The 15,539-nt window shown below is 42.9% G+C and overlaps 1 protein-coding gene across 1 annotated transcript; it reads right to left on the bottom strand.

Annotated features, from left to right (window-relative positions):
• Positions 1–267: 267 nt before the first annotated feature.
• LOC116377147 (IgGFc-binding protein-like) lies at positions 268–15,452 on the bottom strand. The gene is made up of 19 exons (XM_031838714.1): positions 15,086–15,452; positions 14,272–14,443; positions 13,801–13,898; positions 13,269–13,399; positions 12,917–13,086; positions 11,918–12,132; positions 11,597–11,791; positions 10,267–10,455; positions 9,581–10,020; positions 8,238–8,356; positions 7,309–7,505; positions 6,763–6,901; positions 5,618–5,800; positions 4,487–4,632; positions 3,191–3,537; positions 2,469–2,692; positions 1,741–1,882; positions 1,296–1,632; positions 268–595 (listed from the first exon to the last, which is right to left on the bottom strand). The coding sequence occupies exons 1-19, from the start codon at positions 15,113–15,115 to the stop codon at positions 431–433; spliced, it is 3,639 nt and encodes a 1,212-aa protein (XP_031694574.1). The 5' UTR covers positions 15,116–15,452; the 3' UTR covers positions 268–430.
• Between the last annotated feature and the right edge of the window lie 87 nt (positions 15,453–15,539).

Below are 15,539 nucleotides of genomic sequence, written 5' to 3'. Positions count from 1 at the left end.
ACACACACACACACACACACACACACACACACACACACACACACACACTGGGTTATGGGTTGTATTTGTACTTCTGCTTCCCATGCTGGGGGCAATATTAGCTTATTGCTAAAAAGTGAACAATGCTGCAGTGCCTTAAACTTGCATTCTTTCTACTGGCCATCAGGGGGCGACTCCTCTTGTTGCAAAAAGAAGTCCGATTCTATAGAAGTCCATGAGAAAATGACCCTACTTCTCACTTGATTTATTACCTTGGTAAACATGAGGGAATTCAGCCGATCGGCCTTGTACGGCCATGTTTTTGCAGGTCACACATGCGCCGCATGATAGTTTATGTGGGCACACAGCGGCACAGACGGAAACGTCCCAACCACACAGTCAAAACAAATCGCAAGAGTAACGTCAGGCAAAAATGTACGCCATGTTTGATTCACACTGCACCCCTGAGAAGGTGTGTGTGTGTGTGTGTGTTCCTCACCAGCACTCTGCCTGGGTAGTCCACTGACAGCGTGTACGTGCTGCCATAGACATTAACAGTCACCACTTTAGCGTATGACACTCTTTTGTTGCCACGGTTGTTATTCTCCAGGGTGACCTGCAATTCACCGAAAGAGGAGTAGAGAGGACAGATAGGAGGGAAACGAAACAAATCCAATGGAGGAATTAGTTAGGATATATGATGCAAATCTTTGTTCTTTTGACCTCAATGTACAAGACAGGAGTCTTTTTTTCCCTCAGATCTTTAACGAAAGTAAAAGCAGAAATATCCCCATTTAAAAATACTCCGTTACAAGGAAAATTCCTACATGTAAAATATCACTAAAAAGTACAAAAGCATCATCATCAAAATGTACTTAAAAGTGTGTCAGTGACATGCCAATTATCGAAGAATCGGTAATCTCTTTTAAATCACTTTATAAAACACATTTTTATAGACTGGCTTGTATGTGGTGTCGTCGCTTTTCTGTTTTATTTTTATTTATTGATTTTACTAAATTATTTTACTAAATTATTATTATTATTATTTATTGTATTTATTTCTCAGTTGATTTTTATCGTATCGACTGTCTCACTGAGCTTTCTGTTATTGTTATTATTGCCTTGCTTTTGCTGCTTTGTCTGTCAAAGTGCTATATCAATAAATTATTATTATTATTATTATTTTCCCAAACCAAACTCCTGTTTCCATGTTGATTTCAATTTGCACAATCTGTTGTGTAAATGTAAAGAAGCGGCCCAGTGGACGTGTGGTGGAGAACTTCATGGTGCACTGTACTGTTTGGTGCTCAGCTCACCTCAAAGTGCGTCAGACCCGTGGTGCCTGCACGCACACTGGCCAGCCTGTAGACACAGTTGCCCTGGAAGTCGAACTTGCGTCCATCGAAGGAGAGGAAGTGCGGATCTCCGCGTGCGCTGCAAGACTTAAAGCCGACTGGGTAGCAGTCTTGCACCCCGTCCACGACGCTGCACTTCTCTCCGGTTCGACAGCCGGCCTTCTCGCATTTCACCTTTTGTGTCGCTGCATCACACACACATTTCTCGCTACACAGCGAGTCGGCCCAGAAGTTGACACCTGGTTGGTAGTAATGGCCCTCGTGGCTACAGCCGCAGCCCGTCTCCCTGATAACACACCTGAGAGAAGCAAAGACACCCGGAACAAAAGGATGTCAATCAGAGTGCAGGGACGAGGTCTGACTGTACGGAAGACATTAGTCAGGAACGGGGGGACATTATACTTACTTTTCACCACTCTGCACAAATCCCTTGTCACAGAAACAGCCTTCCACACAGATCTTAGGGCAAACCTCCGGCTGAGCACCACAGTTGGGGGGACACGCTGAGCCGCACATGCTGTAGTGGCTGTGGGCTGGACAGTCAAGAGCTGGAGGCACAACAACAAGAGCGGGGAAGAGTTTAGGAGATGGACGGACAGAGAGAAGGAGCGCGGGCTATCCACACACGGTGACCTCTCGAGCCGAAGCACATTCAAAACACCATTTGAAAACTATTCTATCCAAGTTTTGACCTTTTAAATTGTAGATTTATGCACATTTATTTATGCCATGCATTAATCCAGAATTATATTCATTTCTAAATATCTCACCACCAAACCATTGGAAACCAATGGACAGGATGGACGGATGCAGAATCAGCTTGGATCCACTTGGGTATCAGTCATATTGGTATACAGACCAGAGACCTGCAGCTATACAATGGGACCCTTAATATAACACTTTTATTAGACTAAATATAATTTGGACCCACCTTGACTTTTGTCCCGGGGCAACTGAAAGCACCTGTGAAGACCTCTAGTCAATATATATATATATATATATATATATATATATATATATATATATATAGCCAGCGTTCAGTTTAAATTTAGAACATTGAGGTGAGTGACTTCACGTCTGTCTGTCGTGTTTCCGTCTACATAAATGTTCTGTGTGTGTATTGTGTAAACTCACAGCAGTTGCCCAGTTGTCTCCATGACGACACAGACACTCCCGCCTCCTGGCACTCTGCCATGTAGTTGCCCAGGGCCTCACACAGTACTACTTCCCGTCCGTCATTGATGCAGACGTCATACAAACAGTCTGACGCCGCCTCTGCTATGGGCACCTTACCATGGCACCCAGAGAAAGGCCCCTTCTTGTCGCTCATGATCCCACAGTATTCTGGACCAGTGTACCTGAGGAGGAGCAAAGGGGTTTATCGTCAGCTCACTCATATTAAGTACATATGATAATTAGTGCATTTACTCAAGTTCTGTACTTAAGTACAATTTTGAGGTACATGTACTTGAGAATTTCCATGTTAATGCTACTGTAATCTTCTACTCCACTACATCAATTATCCGTCTCTTGTACTACTGTCAGGATATAGTGACAGTTAAAAAAAGATGTTTTGATAAAGTTACCAACTGTAGCTTTAATGTATCACTTATGAACATTCTGCATAATGACTTACTTTTGTTACTTAAAGTATATTTTGATGCTAAAACGTATGTACTTTTACTTCAGTATTATTTGGAATGCAGGACTTTGACTGTGCTTTGGGTTTAGTGCTAATTATCAGATTCACAGTAAAAAGCAACTAGACCTTCTTTACAATCCAAAAGACCTGGAAATCTCGCTTTCAACAAAATGAGACCTTTAAGTTACTGTAAAAGTCAATGTTATAACATTACTTGATGCGGTCGCTGTCCGAGCACTGAGGACACTCGTCCTCGCAGTAATGGTAACAGAATGGGTCGTAGTCTTCGACGCTCCATGTCCCTGCCCACTGTGTCACGTTAACAGCTAGGCTGCCATCGACGGTTGTCAGCTCATCCTCCTTGTCGCCGTTGTAGTTGCCACAGAGCCCACCGACATTACCATAGTAGCTGCTAGTGAGGGACACCATGATAAGTGTGGACCAATCAAAAGTAATTTCGACGCCAATATTACTCCGGAGTGTGCCTCTAATTCCAGATTGTGTTATGGAGATGACGCCTTCATCAAGAATGACAGGAAGCTCCATCTTTATGCCGTCCACCTGGAGAGAGAGGGGGAGACACGGTGGTGATGAAATCAAATGTTTATTGTATGATGATGATTTAGCGCTGCTGCCCCCTACTAAAGGACTTTGGGCATGTTCGAAATATTCTGCCATCCTTAAAAATAAATGTCAATAAAACTAAAGTATTTAATTAATTGAAATATCATCAACAGCAAATTGGGAATTAGTTGCGAAAGAACTAAAAGAAAAGGTGAAAGGGGCATTTTACGCCTCAAAAAGCTGGCTTAAAATATACTCAAGGCAGTTATTAAACCAAACGTATATAAGGTGGTGAAATATGGTATCCCATCAGACAGGACATTTTTTAATTTGGAAAAAACATCCGGTTGAAACTTTACATATGAATTGTCTGCAAAATGATTTGTCCGCGCACAGACGGGCCACGGCAAGATAAAGCGTGCCTTGGGCTGCATTCATTTAAAATCCGGCACCTTCCCGCAGGTTTGTGAGTCAATATGGATGTGTTTACTTCCTCATCAGAAAATAAAGTTTTTATCTAGCTCGCTCAACTACCTTTAACACTCTATCTCTCGATCTCCCTCACTCGTTCAGCTGGAGAGGAGGGGCGAATTCTGAATGCTGTGTTAACAAACAGCCACCTACATATTTTACTTTCAAAACATGCAACCCTTGTTCATCTCGAACTCACTAGCTGTCAACCCAACGTCACGCCTAATGTGAGTTGTTGTATTCCCCAACGATCCCAAGAAAGTGTATTTTAGGAAGTACAATGTCATCATTACTTACTGCAATGATGGCTGGCACAACCAAAATAGGTTTCAAAAACATTTAATATGACAAATAATACAATAATATAATTGTGTCAATGAAAAAGATTGAATCCGATTGATTTCCAGTGTAACTAAGAATTGTGCATGAAAGGTTGGTGGTGTTGACACAGCCCATGTATTGAAGTAAGACCCACCAATATGAAGCCTCTGTCGGTGTTTGGGAGGGTTATCTGGTGGCCCAACATCTCCACGAGGGCTGAACGCACAAAGGAGCCTTCAGAGTTCCCACGGAGCTCATTCTTGGTGGTCACAGTTACTTCTGGCAGGGAGGAGTCAAGACCTGAGGAAGTCAGAATAATTCATGTTAACGCTAGCAAGACAGCGTGTCAACTTTATAACAACTGCTTAATGTGACATGCAGTCTTTTAGTTCACAAATGTTGGCTGGTTGATTGGAAATATTCATTACGCAACACTACATCAGCATCCCTTCGATCTTGACATAAAAAAACTGCTACCATAACAGATAAATTTGCATTTCTGTAACAGGCAATCAAATGGTGCTCGTTTCCAGCGAATGCGTCATATAAATCTCTGCTATAACAAATAACGGTCGCTGAAACTATACTTCTAACATTGGGTTTTCTTTGACCAATCTAAAAAAATCAAGAATTTTTCAACAAAAAGTATAAAAGTTAATTATTCATATGTGTTTGTGTGTGTGTAGTAGCCCATTCAAGGCAACACAATGGGGCAATAGTAAAATCAAGCAATGATAAATGTTAATTCTGTCGTTAATGTAATTTGAATGCAAATTGAATGTGAAATTACGCATAGCTGGTGCACTGGGCTGCAGTTAGGGGTGTCACTTTATACGTGTATTGACGATAACCGGGACATTTAAAGCTACTATAGGCAACTTTCTTTTTGTGTTGATTTTGGCGGTCCCTGTGGACAAAAGGGGTAGTGTCTCAGAGCGCCAGAGTCCCTTTAAAAAACCTCTCATTTCTCAGTGGATCCAAGAGGTGACGTCAACGTCGAAGCTAAAAAGGATCAAGTGTGTGACCTGGTCTCTGTTTGTTTGTAATAACGAGGCCCTTTCATTTCCTTTAAATTAATAAGTTGCAAATGACGTACATACTGTATGTACTGAGGTTCTGCAATACAATGTATTGAGATATGTCTGGCAACTCCCTCCTCGCAAGACGCGCTGCATTATTTTGAACACAGAGTTGTATTTCATTGTTACTTAAGAAAACTATTGTGCTGCGTGAACCCCGAGCAGAGCAAAGAAATAGATATCTCCGTGTTAAGGTAACTGCGAACCTGTGGTGTTGACGAGGACGTAGGTGCAGGTTCCCTGGAACGAGTAGTTGACGTCGTCAAACGTTTTGTAGTGCGGGTCGCCGAAACTCCAGCATAAGGCCTTGGAATCAGGTACACACACTCCTTGATCATCTGACACCTCACAGTGCTCCTTCACCCTGCAATGAACTTCCGCACAAGGGTCTGGAACACATACAGTATCAGCATTAATTAATCAATTATTATTATGAGTCTAAAAATGTATAACTCAAGTTGAGAGAAATATTGGTTATACATTTGAACATACATGGGTGAACAAAGCAAAAAGGTCTTGGCTCCTCCAGAGACAAAAACGTTTTTGTCTCTGGAGAATCTAAAAGCTTGCACCGTTATCTCCATTTGAATGACTCATCAAATGTTGTCCTTCTCAAAGACAGCAGGCTTTTCACGCTGCTTTTGTTCCAATTGAAATATGTGAGGATCGCACTACTTCCCACAGTGGCATTGAACATTCCCATGGAACATAAATGACTAAAGCAGAACAGTTGCAAATGGAAGTAGGTGGCTGGGTTGGTCGTGGATTTTTATCTTAAAGAGTAACTTAAATTGACAGTTCGCCCCAGAATCAAAACTACATATTTTTCCTCTTACCTGTAGTGCTATTTATCAATCTAGATTGTTTTGGTGTGAGTTGACTAGTTTTGGAGAAATCAGCCGTAGAGATGTCTGCTTTCTCTCCGGTGGACTGGGGCGACGTCGCACTCGTCTTGTGGTGTTCAAAGCACCCAAAAAGTGCAATGGAAAAAACCAACAGCAATGTCTCTTTCCAGAAATAATGACCGTGAGTAACCTGGTCATGATTTCTGGAAAGATCATTTTTCTTGGCTTGTGGTGAGCATTACAAGCAAAGAGAATGAATCCATTATATTGGAGAGGGGGCAGACATCTCTTCTGCAGTTAACTCCAACACTCTGCAACTCACACCAAAACAACCTAGATTGATGCATAGCGCTACACTTAGAGGAAAGACACAGATTTCAGATTTTTCATCTATTTTTTTTGTCAGAGCATTTATTAAATATTGATTGCTGTCGGAAAAAATTGTTTTTCAAGACGACTGCCAACCCCAGCTTTAAAAGATCACAGTCACTCTGCAAGTATTTCACCTGTAGAGTAGCAGCCAATGGTTCCATCCTTGTTGCGACACTCCTCGGTCGACTTGCAGCTTGTGTTGCTGCAGCTGAATTGTCCAGACTGGCAGGTACAGCGCTCTGAACAGTCCTCCGATAATGTTGATGTATCCGTCTGAAAAGAGTCACTTATGCGTTAGATAGAATAAATGGCCACTGGTATGCTTAACATAGAAGATCTTATTCGGATAAACATGCATATCAACAATCATATTAACTCGGGATCATTGGACCTTGTTTTTCTGTCGTAGCTTTACTTGCTTTCATAACGCAGTACCTACCCTGTTCACCTCACCTCATGTCACTGACACACGGTAATAATGGTGAGCTGTGGAGAACATTTCATTTGAAATATTCATTTTAATCACCCAAATATTTGAAACACACCCAGCTATGTGGTGGAATCACTGAATTCAGGAGCACTGTTGGCCAGGACTAACAACAGACTAGATATTAGTAAGCTACTATATTGTGCTGAATAAGCGTTATGATGAAGAAGCTGACGTGGACAACGGTGATTACCCCATAATATTGTCCATCCACCACGCAGCCACATTTCTCTACTGAAACACAGCGGACTCCATCGGATATGAGGTCGTCGTCACACTCGCAGCCCTCCTGGCACACTGGGCAGGGCCCGGACTCCTCCAGAGAGGAGCAGGTGGAGGAGCAGGAAGAGGCGCAGAGCTCATAGTGACTTCCTGCTGGACACTTCAGAGCTGCAAGAAGAAGAAAAAAACAAGGTCCGGAGGCTCAGTATTGAGGAGGTTTGTTAGGATTTCTGTTGCCTAAAATTCATAAATTGTAGCAGAGTTCCGTTTTTTAATAATCCGCAAATTCAAGGTTGTAATTTGGCACATTTAGTCATGTGCCATTGTATTAGTAGATTTGATAAGTATTAGATTAGCAGATGAAATGCGTCACAGGCTGCAGCAAGCCAGCCTCCCACATTTTCCGGTGCTTTCAACGCCATCCAGCCCTGCCCCTTCTAATGGGGTTCTCGCGATTTAACTGCACCCTGACACTGCTTACTGGACCACGGACTACCTCACTGGCTGGTCACAGTGTGTCGAGTGCATGGCTGTGCCTCCAAGGTGGTGATAAGCAACATCGGAGCACCTCAAGGAACTGTACTGGCCCCTCTCCTCTTCACAATCTACACTTCAGACTTCCACTTTAAAAATAAACTAGTAGTACTCCTTAAACGAGGGTTTATGTATTAAAGACACTGAGAGTGACAAGAAGAAGACAGAAAACACAACATTTAAAAAAAAAGACAAGATAACAAATTAACAAAAGAAAACACATTTCACAAAGTATTTCATCCAATGTTGTTGTACTTTGCATCTCATGTCCACTGTGCAATGCAGCATGGGAGAATAAACACATGCAAACAATAAGATAAGTCACATTTAGGAACAGCGAGCATCAGCCAATCAGATCAGACTTACGGCAGAGAGTGTCGCTTCTCCATTTGCTTATCTTGGAGCCAGCAAGTTGACAAGCTGTAACATAATTGTGGATGTGACGACACAGGATGTCCGCGCCCGCTTTGTCTGTGGACATCTCCCTGGAAACAAACTTTCATTTAATTACAGGAAACACCAGAAACGGTCGTATCACAGAAACTCCTTTTTTTTTGGTGATAATTCTGATTTTGGATCTCATTTTTGCAGTTTTGTCTCCCATTTCTATCATAATAATAACCCTAACCGCTACGATTCTCGGAGGGGTCAAGAAACAAAGGTCAAAAGTCATATGATCAGACAGCAAATAGCTTATCCAGAATAACAAAACCACTTTGATAGCAGGTAAACGTGAAAGTCAGTGCGCCTGCAATGTTGTTAATAATCCCATATAGGAAAACAGTGTGGTACAGAAATGTATGGAATTGTTTAGGATTCAATAATTCTCGGTGGCCTGGCCCGCTGATTGGCCCAGAGTGTCAGGCCGGTGTTCATAATGCAATATGAAATGTGCAAATATAAGCAAAAACAATACGGGGGACGCTACAGTGATTACTGGTTTTTACGTTCCTGCAGTGAAAAAGGGCTAAAGGAGTGTTTAGAGTCTGGGAACTAGAGACAAAGACATCATGCTGAGTCACAGTAACGTCAAGCTGGAAACACAGTTGAGGCTTTTACACATCGGGGGCGAGGCAAAGAAACAACACAAAAATGCAAAATACTCTCCTGCAAATACTTTGCATTAAAACTATTCATACCAGCAGCGATGCAAATTCATTTCATTTCTTGCAGGCAAAGGACCAACTACCAGGGTCAGAGTAGCGTCTCGCAGTCTGTCTGAGCTAAATTGTTGTATAACCGGAGCTACTGAAAGCTATTCTATTGAGTTTTCTTTTAGCGAAAAGCTCGGAGGGAATTTTAGTTCCCCCTGGGAAACAGCTGTATATGTTGAGGGCTTTTATTGTGAAAGGTATAGAAGGAGCTGGTCTGCGTTGCCTTTGTCAAGGTTGATAGGAGATATAAAGTTTACCGTCTTGGTTCGGACTACGGAGCCTCTGTGTACACTATAGTGTGTGTTTTGGATGTGTCAGTACCACACAACGTGATTGGTTGATGCCTTTATTTGCAGTGGGAAAGCTCAGAATAAAACCTTGCACTGGAAAAAGATGGCCGCTTTTTCGCCGCGTAATATTTGTGTCCTGTGTGAAAAAACTAAAACTAAAACTTATAGTGAAGGGAATTAATCGCATGAAAAAAATGCCCCTGGTGTGCAATGCCCTTTAATGTGTACAATGCAACACTTAGAGACATTCGAGATATTTCCTTGCCTGACACAAGCATTGTAGTCCGGAGTTGGCATCACTGTTGAGTGGCAACCTGCAAATGGGCCCTCCTGGGCTTTGATGATGTCACAGGCCTTTTCAGCGTCTGGGTCCTTCTGTTTATCTGTCCCAGGGCAGGAACTGGCACCACAGCCCGTGTCACAAGAAACGTCGTCCTCCGTTACGACCCAGGCTGCTGATGTGTCTGTTGAATCCTTGCCTCGTGTTGATGTCAGGTCGTCATCTGGACTACCGTTATAGTCGCCGCAGAGACCACGTGGCTGGTCGCTATAGGTGGACGGGATTTGTAGGACCACTCCCGCAACACTGTCGTAGGTCAGCTTCAGATCAAAGTCAGTTGTAATGATGATGTTGATGCCATTTTGATGCACTCGCACTTTTCCGTCAGCCAGTGACACAGGAAGGTAGACTCTGATTTCATCGGCCTGAGACATAAATGGGTACAAATTATTTCATCACATTAGCTCTGTCCCACCTCAGGAGCTGCTGCATCGTTACAAAGATCTACATTTCAACCAAATGGACTAAAAAATGAATAAGACGTAGCTATTTCTCCATGAAGGCCAGAACATTATGTTCACAAAGTTACCAGATGAGGTTTAATGTTATCAGATAAATGTAGTACCATGGCATATGGCTGAACAGTGTGTTCTAATACTGGTCAGTCATACCTTGATTTCCCAAACAACCCCGGTCTCCATAGTGATTTCCACGTCGTAAACCTTGAGCTGCACACTGCGAGAGACTTGGCCATCCTTACTGGTTTGCTGCTGTACATACACAGAGAATTCTTCCATCACTCCTTCCTGCTCTTGCACGTCTGCCAATATGAACAGACAGTCTCCCCACAGAGGATAATCCTAGAGGATGAAACAGAAGATATTCAAGGTTATGTCAGAACTTGCACAGTGATTGTCGACGCGAGAGGAGCGGTGAGAGTGAATCAGAAAGGTAAAGTTTAGGGTCAGACAGCGAAACAGTGAGCTGAAAGTCAGTAGAATGGAGAGAGGTCAACAGGAAGTTCAAAACCCACATGTCAAGGAACTCTTCCTATTACTAAACATATGTTAGCTGGGCATAACATATCAGTTAAGCTACATGTTGCTTCAAAACTTTTCTTCTTTAAGTCGTTGAAGTACAATTGGATATGTCTCTGTGTCTTTCTGCTCAACAGGAAAGGTTGGGGCATAAAACCTTGTGGGGCCAAGATTGACCCCAAGTCGGACCTGACTCTGACCAGACACATGGTAAATTGAGAGTTCAACCATTAAGTGACCTATAGGTTCCTGAGAGCAGTCTCTGGACATAGTTTATTAGTTCAGATTGTGTTATTGACATTTCCGTTTTATAATGCATTTTATGTGGATGTTCGCGACACCTTTCACATTGGTATTTGATACATTGTTGTAAAAACATTGACATACGTACGCCTCCAGTTATGGGGGTTGCCACTTGGTTGAAATCTAATACTCTAATAACGCAACGTATCCTCGTACGACAATTCAAAAGTTATTTTTCGTTCTTCGTGCGTACGAATGTCCAGCAACACGAGCAATCAGTGCAGAACCTGTTTAGGCTACAGAACTACTTCGTTGTGGTTTAGGGAAAGATTGTGGTTTGTGTTTAAATAAGTACGTTTGTTATGTAAATTGACTAAGTTTGTTTTATAACTTATGTAGGCGGCGTTAGTTACGTCTTTAAGTTGCTTAAAAAAAGTAGGGTAAAATAAGTCATCGTGGACTTGGTTTCACACGGGACACTATCAGCGGTCTCATTGGTGAACGTCCTGGGATTGTTTGACCTGCCCACCCCCCCCCCCCCAAAGAGTCGTCATGACATCTCTGACCAACTCTGATGATGGAGGACCATTATTTAAATAGAAAATAATGATAATTAAAAATAGAAAAGGTTTTCTCCATAAAATCATCTATTTCAACAATCAAATATTTTTTGAAAAAGATGAAATAGATTAGACATTGTGTAAGTGTAAATGTCCCTTACCTGTCCGTCAAAGGACCTGATGGTCCTGATCCCGCTCACAGAGCAGGAACCAGTGCTCTTGGGTGAACAGGAGGCCGCGCCCTCTTTCACAACACACATCTCATTGGGCGAGCAGAGGAATTCCTCATCACACTCTACATTTCCACCGTCTGAACACACGCAACGGGAGTCACATGACTCTCCCGAAAAGAACACCTGAGAAAAAGAGCAGAGAGCCGACCAGACATATCAGCGGTAGTAACAGTGGTGGCAGAAGGAGAAGTAACGGTGTTAAAAACAGAAGCTGTGGAGCTTCATTTGACACTGTTGCAGCTGTCGTACCTGTCCATTTCGATAATACTGTCCATCGAACTCACAGCCGCACTCTGCCAGAGGTACACACTTGTCGTGGCTCAGCAAGAATCCGTCGTCACACACGCAGCCTTCTATGCAGAGCGCGTTGTCTTCACAGTCCACTAGGGGTGTCGGGCCGCTGCAGGTCAGCTGGCAGGGGGGGGCACACATCTCGTAGTGACTGTTCGCGCCACACGATGGAGCTGGCAGAGAGACACACAAGTCAATCAGGGTGAAGTTGATGCGATTATGCTCACAAACATTACAAACATGCTTGGGACCTCATTGGGACTTTTGGATAACCACTCACTAACCGAGAACATTTCAGTGACATTTAGGGAAGTATGCTATGCTTGTTTGCCACCTCTCACAGAATCAGTTGAGAAGATCAACATCTGATTTATCTCTATAAGCCTGCATCCAGTCCAGACTGGAAGCACGACAGGGGGTGATATTTAGAGAAAACAACATTAAAGATTAAATAAAGATAAAAGATTGAAGATTAAAGTGGCAAACTTTCGTATCGCCTGCCACCGTCTAAAGAAAGTGTTATTATGGTTAGGAAGGACTCTGAGGGAGGCGAAGGTCCTGAAAGATACAGTACATCGGTATGAATTGTACTTAATCCTTATGTTAGAGCTAAGTTTTTATTTTAACAATGGATAATCGGATAAAAAAAGATAAAATAAAGAGTTCGTCCTCTCTGACTGATGTCCTCTGAACGAGGCGAAGGTCATATACATTGTCTTTCATGACCCTTTTTTACCTACAATGGCCCTAATACACTTATTTTTAGAAGGATTTGTCTTTATCAACATCAGTAGGGCCCAGAGACTGCAGGCAACACCCCAAAATTCCTGTCCTTATTGTGAGGTTGCCAGGTTAGTGCATAGTCTGAATTCCGAACAAGTTACTCTTGGATGGATGGATGGGCAGTGTAGTTCTGGATTTTCGCAGAGACTGTGGTTGAGTGTGTGCGTGACTTACGACAAAATTGTTCGGTTCTCCAGCTCCCCACTTTCGCTCCCGCATCCTGACAAGAGGTGCTGAAAGCTGATAGGCTGTTGCATAGGGCGGAGGCGTGGCCTCGGTACACGCACAAATCAAAAATACAGTCATTGAGGAAGGAGGAGTGGTCCAGTTTACTGTGACACTGTCTGTGTGGGCAGAGACAGAGAAGGGCACAGTCTGTATAGACACCATTTAATAAACAAAGAGATATACTGTACATTTTTAACAACCCTGGATTTTTCCCCACTAGACATTATCTAGTTTTTCTTTAACACTAAGCATAAGTATAAATTGTTTATTGCCTAGCTCAGCAGCAAGCAGTACCTACCCAAACGGTCCTTGTTTATCGGCGATGATGCCACAGTAGCTTGGCTTTTGGTAACGTAGTATCATCGCAGGCTCACACTCCGGACATTTACCACCTGGACAGTCACTAGTGCAGCCAAAGTCTCCTCCTGCCTGGTTCAAAAACATGCAAAAGTGTTATTCAGCTTGAAAAATGAATAAACTAATAACAACATGAAGATACTGTTTGATGTTTAAAGGATAGGCTCCCATTTTTCAAGTCTGTTTTGACAATGCCTGTACATGTGGCCAGATGTGTTTTCATGATGAGATGTCTTCCTTCTTTTATTAATTGGTAGGCTATTAAGCAAGAGGCGGTTAGATTACTGAGGAGTGACTTTGTTCTCCTTCCCAGCTGTCCACCAGATGTGCAGACACTATTGGATCTGCTGTATTGAGCTGGAGATGGAGCCGCACACACAATGTGTACAACTGTGCCTGCTTTCTGCTTCTAACTGTTTTCACCTGTGTGTGTTCTCCAGGTCGATTTTTCTCACAAAGATCCCCATTCTCACCTTCCAGCTGTCTCCGAAGGCGTTCACGTTGTCAGCCTGGGTGCCATCAGGTTTCATTAAGCCATCGGCAGGTTTTCCATTGTAATTTCCACACAAGCCTGATACAGAGAAACAAGCAACAACCACAGCAGTCACAGTTAGAGCATTTAGAATAGTTAAGAGTAGGAAGCTGTTAGAGCGGATAGGTATACTTTTATTTCCAACAATCACCACATAGCGGCCTGAGATGCACTGATGGAATACGCGTGTAAATGCCTTCAGTATTAGGCAGTATTTGGTATGTTGACACAGGCCCCTTCTTGATACAGGCCCCAGTGATTCAACTGCTGCCATAAACCGTATTTCTTGGGTAACTGTATGAATCGGCTCAATCGGAACGACATAGCCTTGTTTGCTTTATAACCAAAGTGCTGCCGTCACATGTTGAATCCTGAAACATATTTGAGTTAACCAAACAACCCCCCAACTCACCGCCTGTAGCAGAAGAGTATGTACTGGGTAGAGTCAAGCTGACGTGGCTCTTCCAGTTGAACATGAGTGTCAAACCAAAAGATGTCCTAACATAGCCGAAGTAGCCACGCCGGAACAAGGAGAGCTTGTTGTCTTCAGTGGAGTAAGGCAGGTTCACCGACCGACTGTTCACCTGAGGGCAGAGCATGGACACATGTACAGAATCACTGTGTACATATAATTATATATATATATATATATATATATAAATAAAAGATATATAAGCTATATAACGGCTTGTGTTTGTGTTGCGTGTGAAGGTGAATAAGAGCATTTGTTGTTTTTAAATGTGCTTCACTTTAGATAATATTTACAGCCCAGAAATAACTAGTTATTGATTAAGAACATGAAAATTGACATGCGCTGCGTCTGAAATTCCATATTAACATGCTGTTTTCTAATCTGTCCGAAATCTTAGCATAGAAGCCAATAGTATGTGAATTGCATACTACATCCAGTAAAATATTACAGAATGCCAACAATGGAAACTACACATATCCCACAATGCAATGCGGTAATGAAGAAAACGTTTGCAGCAGACGGTTGAGTGTAAGCATAAAATCTCCTTTTGCTAGGATTCATTTTAAATGAGTTCAGACCTCACAAACCATGGTTTGGTTACAGGAGGTTGGCATGGGCTAGAATTAGCAAAATCTTGAATTCATTTCAAATACTTTGTCTGGGCTGTCCCATACGACAGTGGTCTACTGTAACTACACTACAGAGCGATTGGTGAGGAGGACAAGGGTAAGTACTGTGGACAGACCAATCTTACCAGCATTTCTCCCACACTGGCACGACTCATGCTGACAGTGATGTTACCAAATACAATGAGAGAGACGGACTTGGTGTAGGCCACAGCCTTGTTGCGGCCTCGGTTCTCATTTTGGACCAGCACATGGAACGGCTCCAGGTCCTGCTCTGATCCCTTGGTGAGTTGAGACAGGGTGTAGGTGCAAGTGCCCTGGAAATCAAAGCGGCGTCCATCAAAGTTTCGGTAGTGGGGGTCTCCGGAGCCCTGGCATGTCGCATGGGATATTGGGTAGCAGTCCCGGACACCGCCCTTCAAGGCACAGTGCTCACTCTTCTTACAGGTGACTGGTTTGCACTTGAGCAGAATGAGATAACAGAATATCAGATCACAGTGAAAGAGATGAAAAACAAGAGTAATACTTGAGTAATACACACACACACACACACACACACACACACACACACACACACACACA

The sequence above is a fragment of the Anarrhichthys ocellatus genome, unplaced genomic scaffold, assembly GCF_004355925.1.
Source record: "Anarrhichthys ocellatus isolate YVR2014 unplaced genomic scaffold, GSC_Weel_1.0 scaffold948, whole genome shotgun sequence".
NCBI classification, from domain to species: Eukaryota; Metazoa; Chordata; class Actinopteri; order Perciformes; family Anarhichadidae; genus Anarrhichthys; species Anarrhichthys ocellatus.
This window is presented reverse-complemented; position numbering and strand designations above follow the sequence as displayed.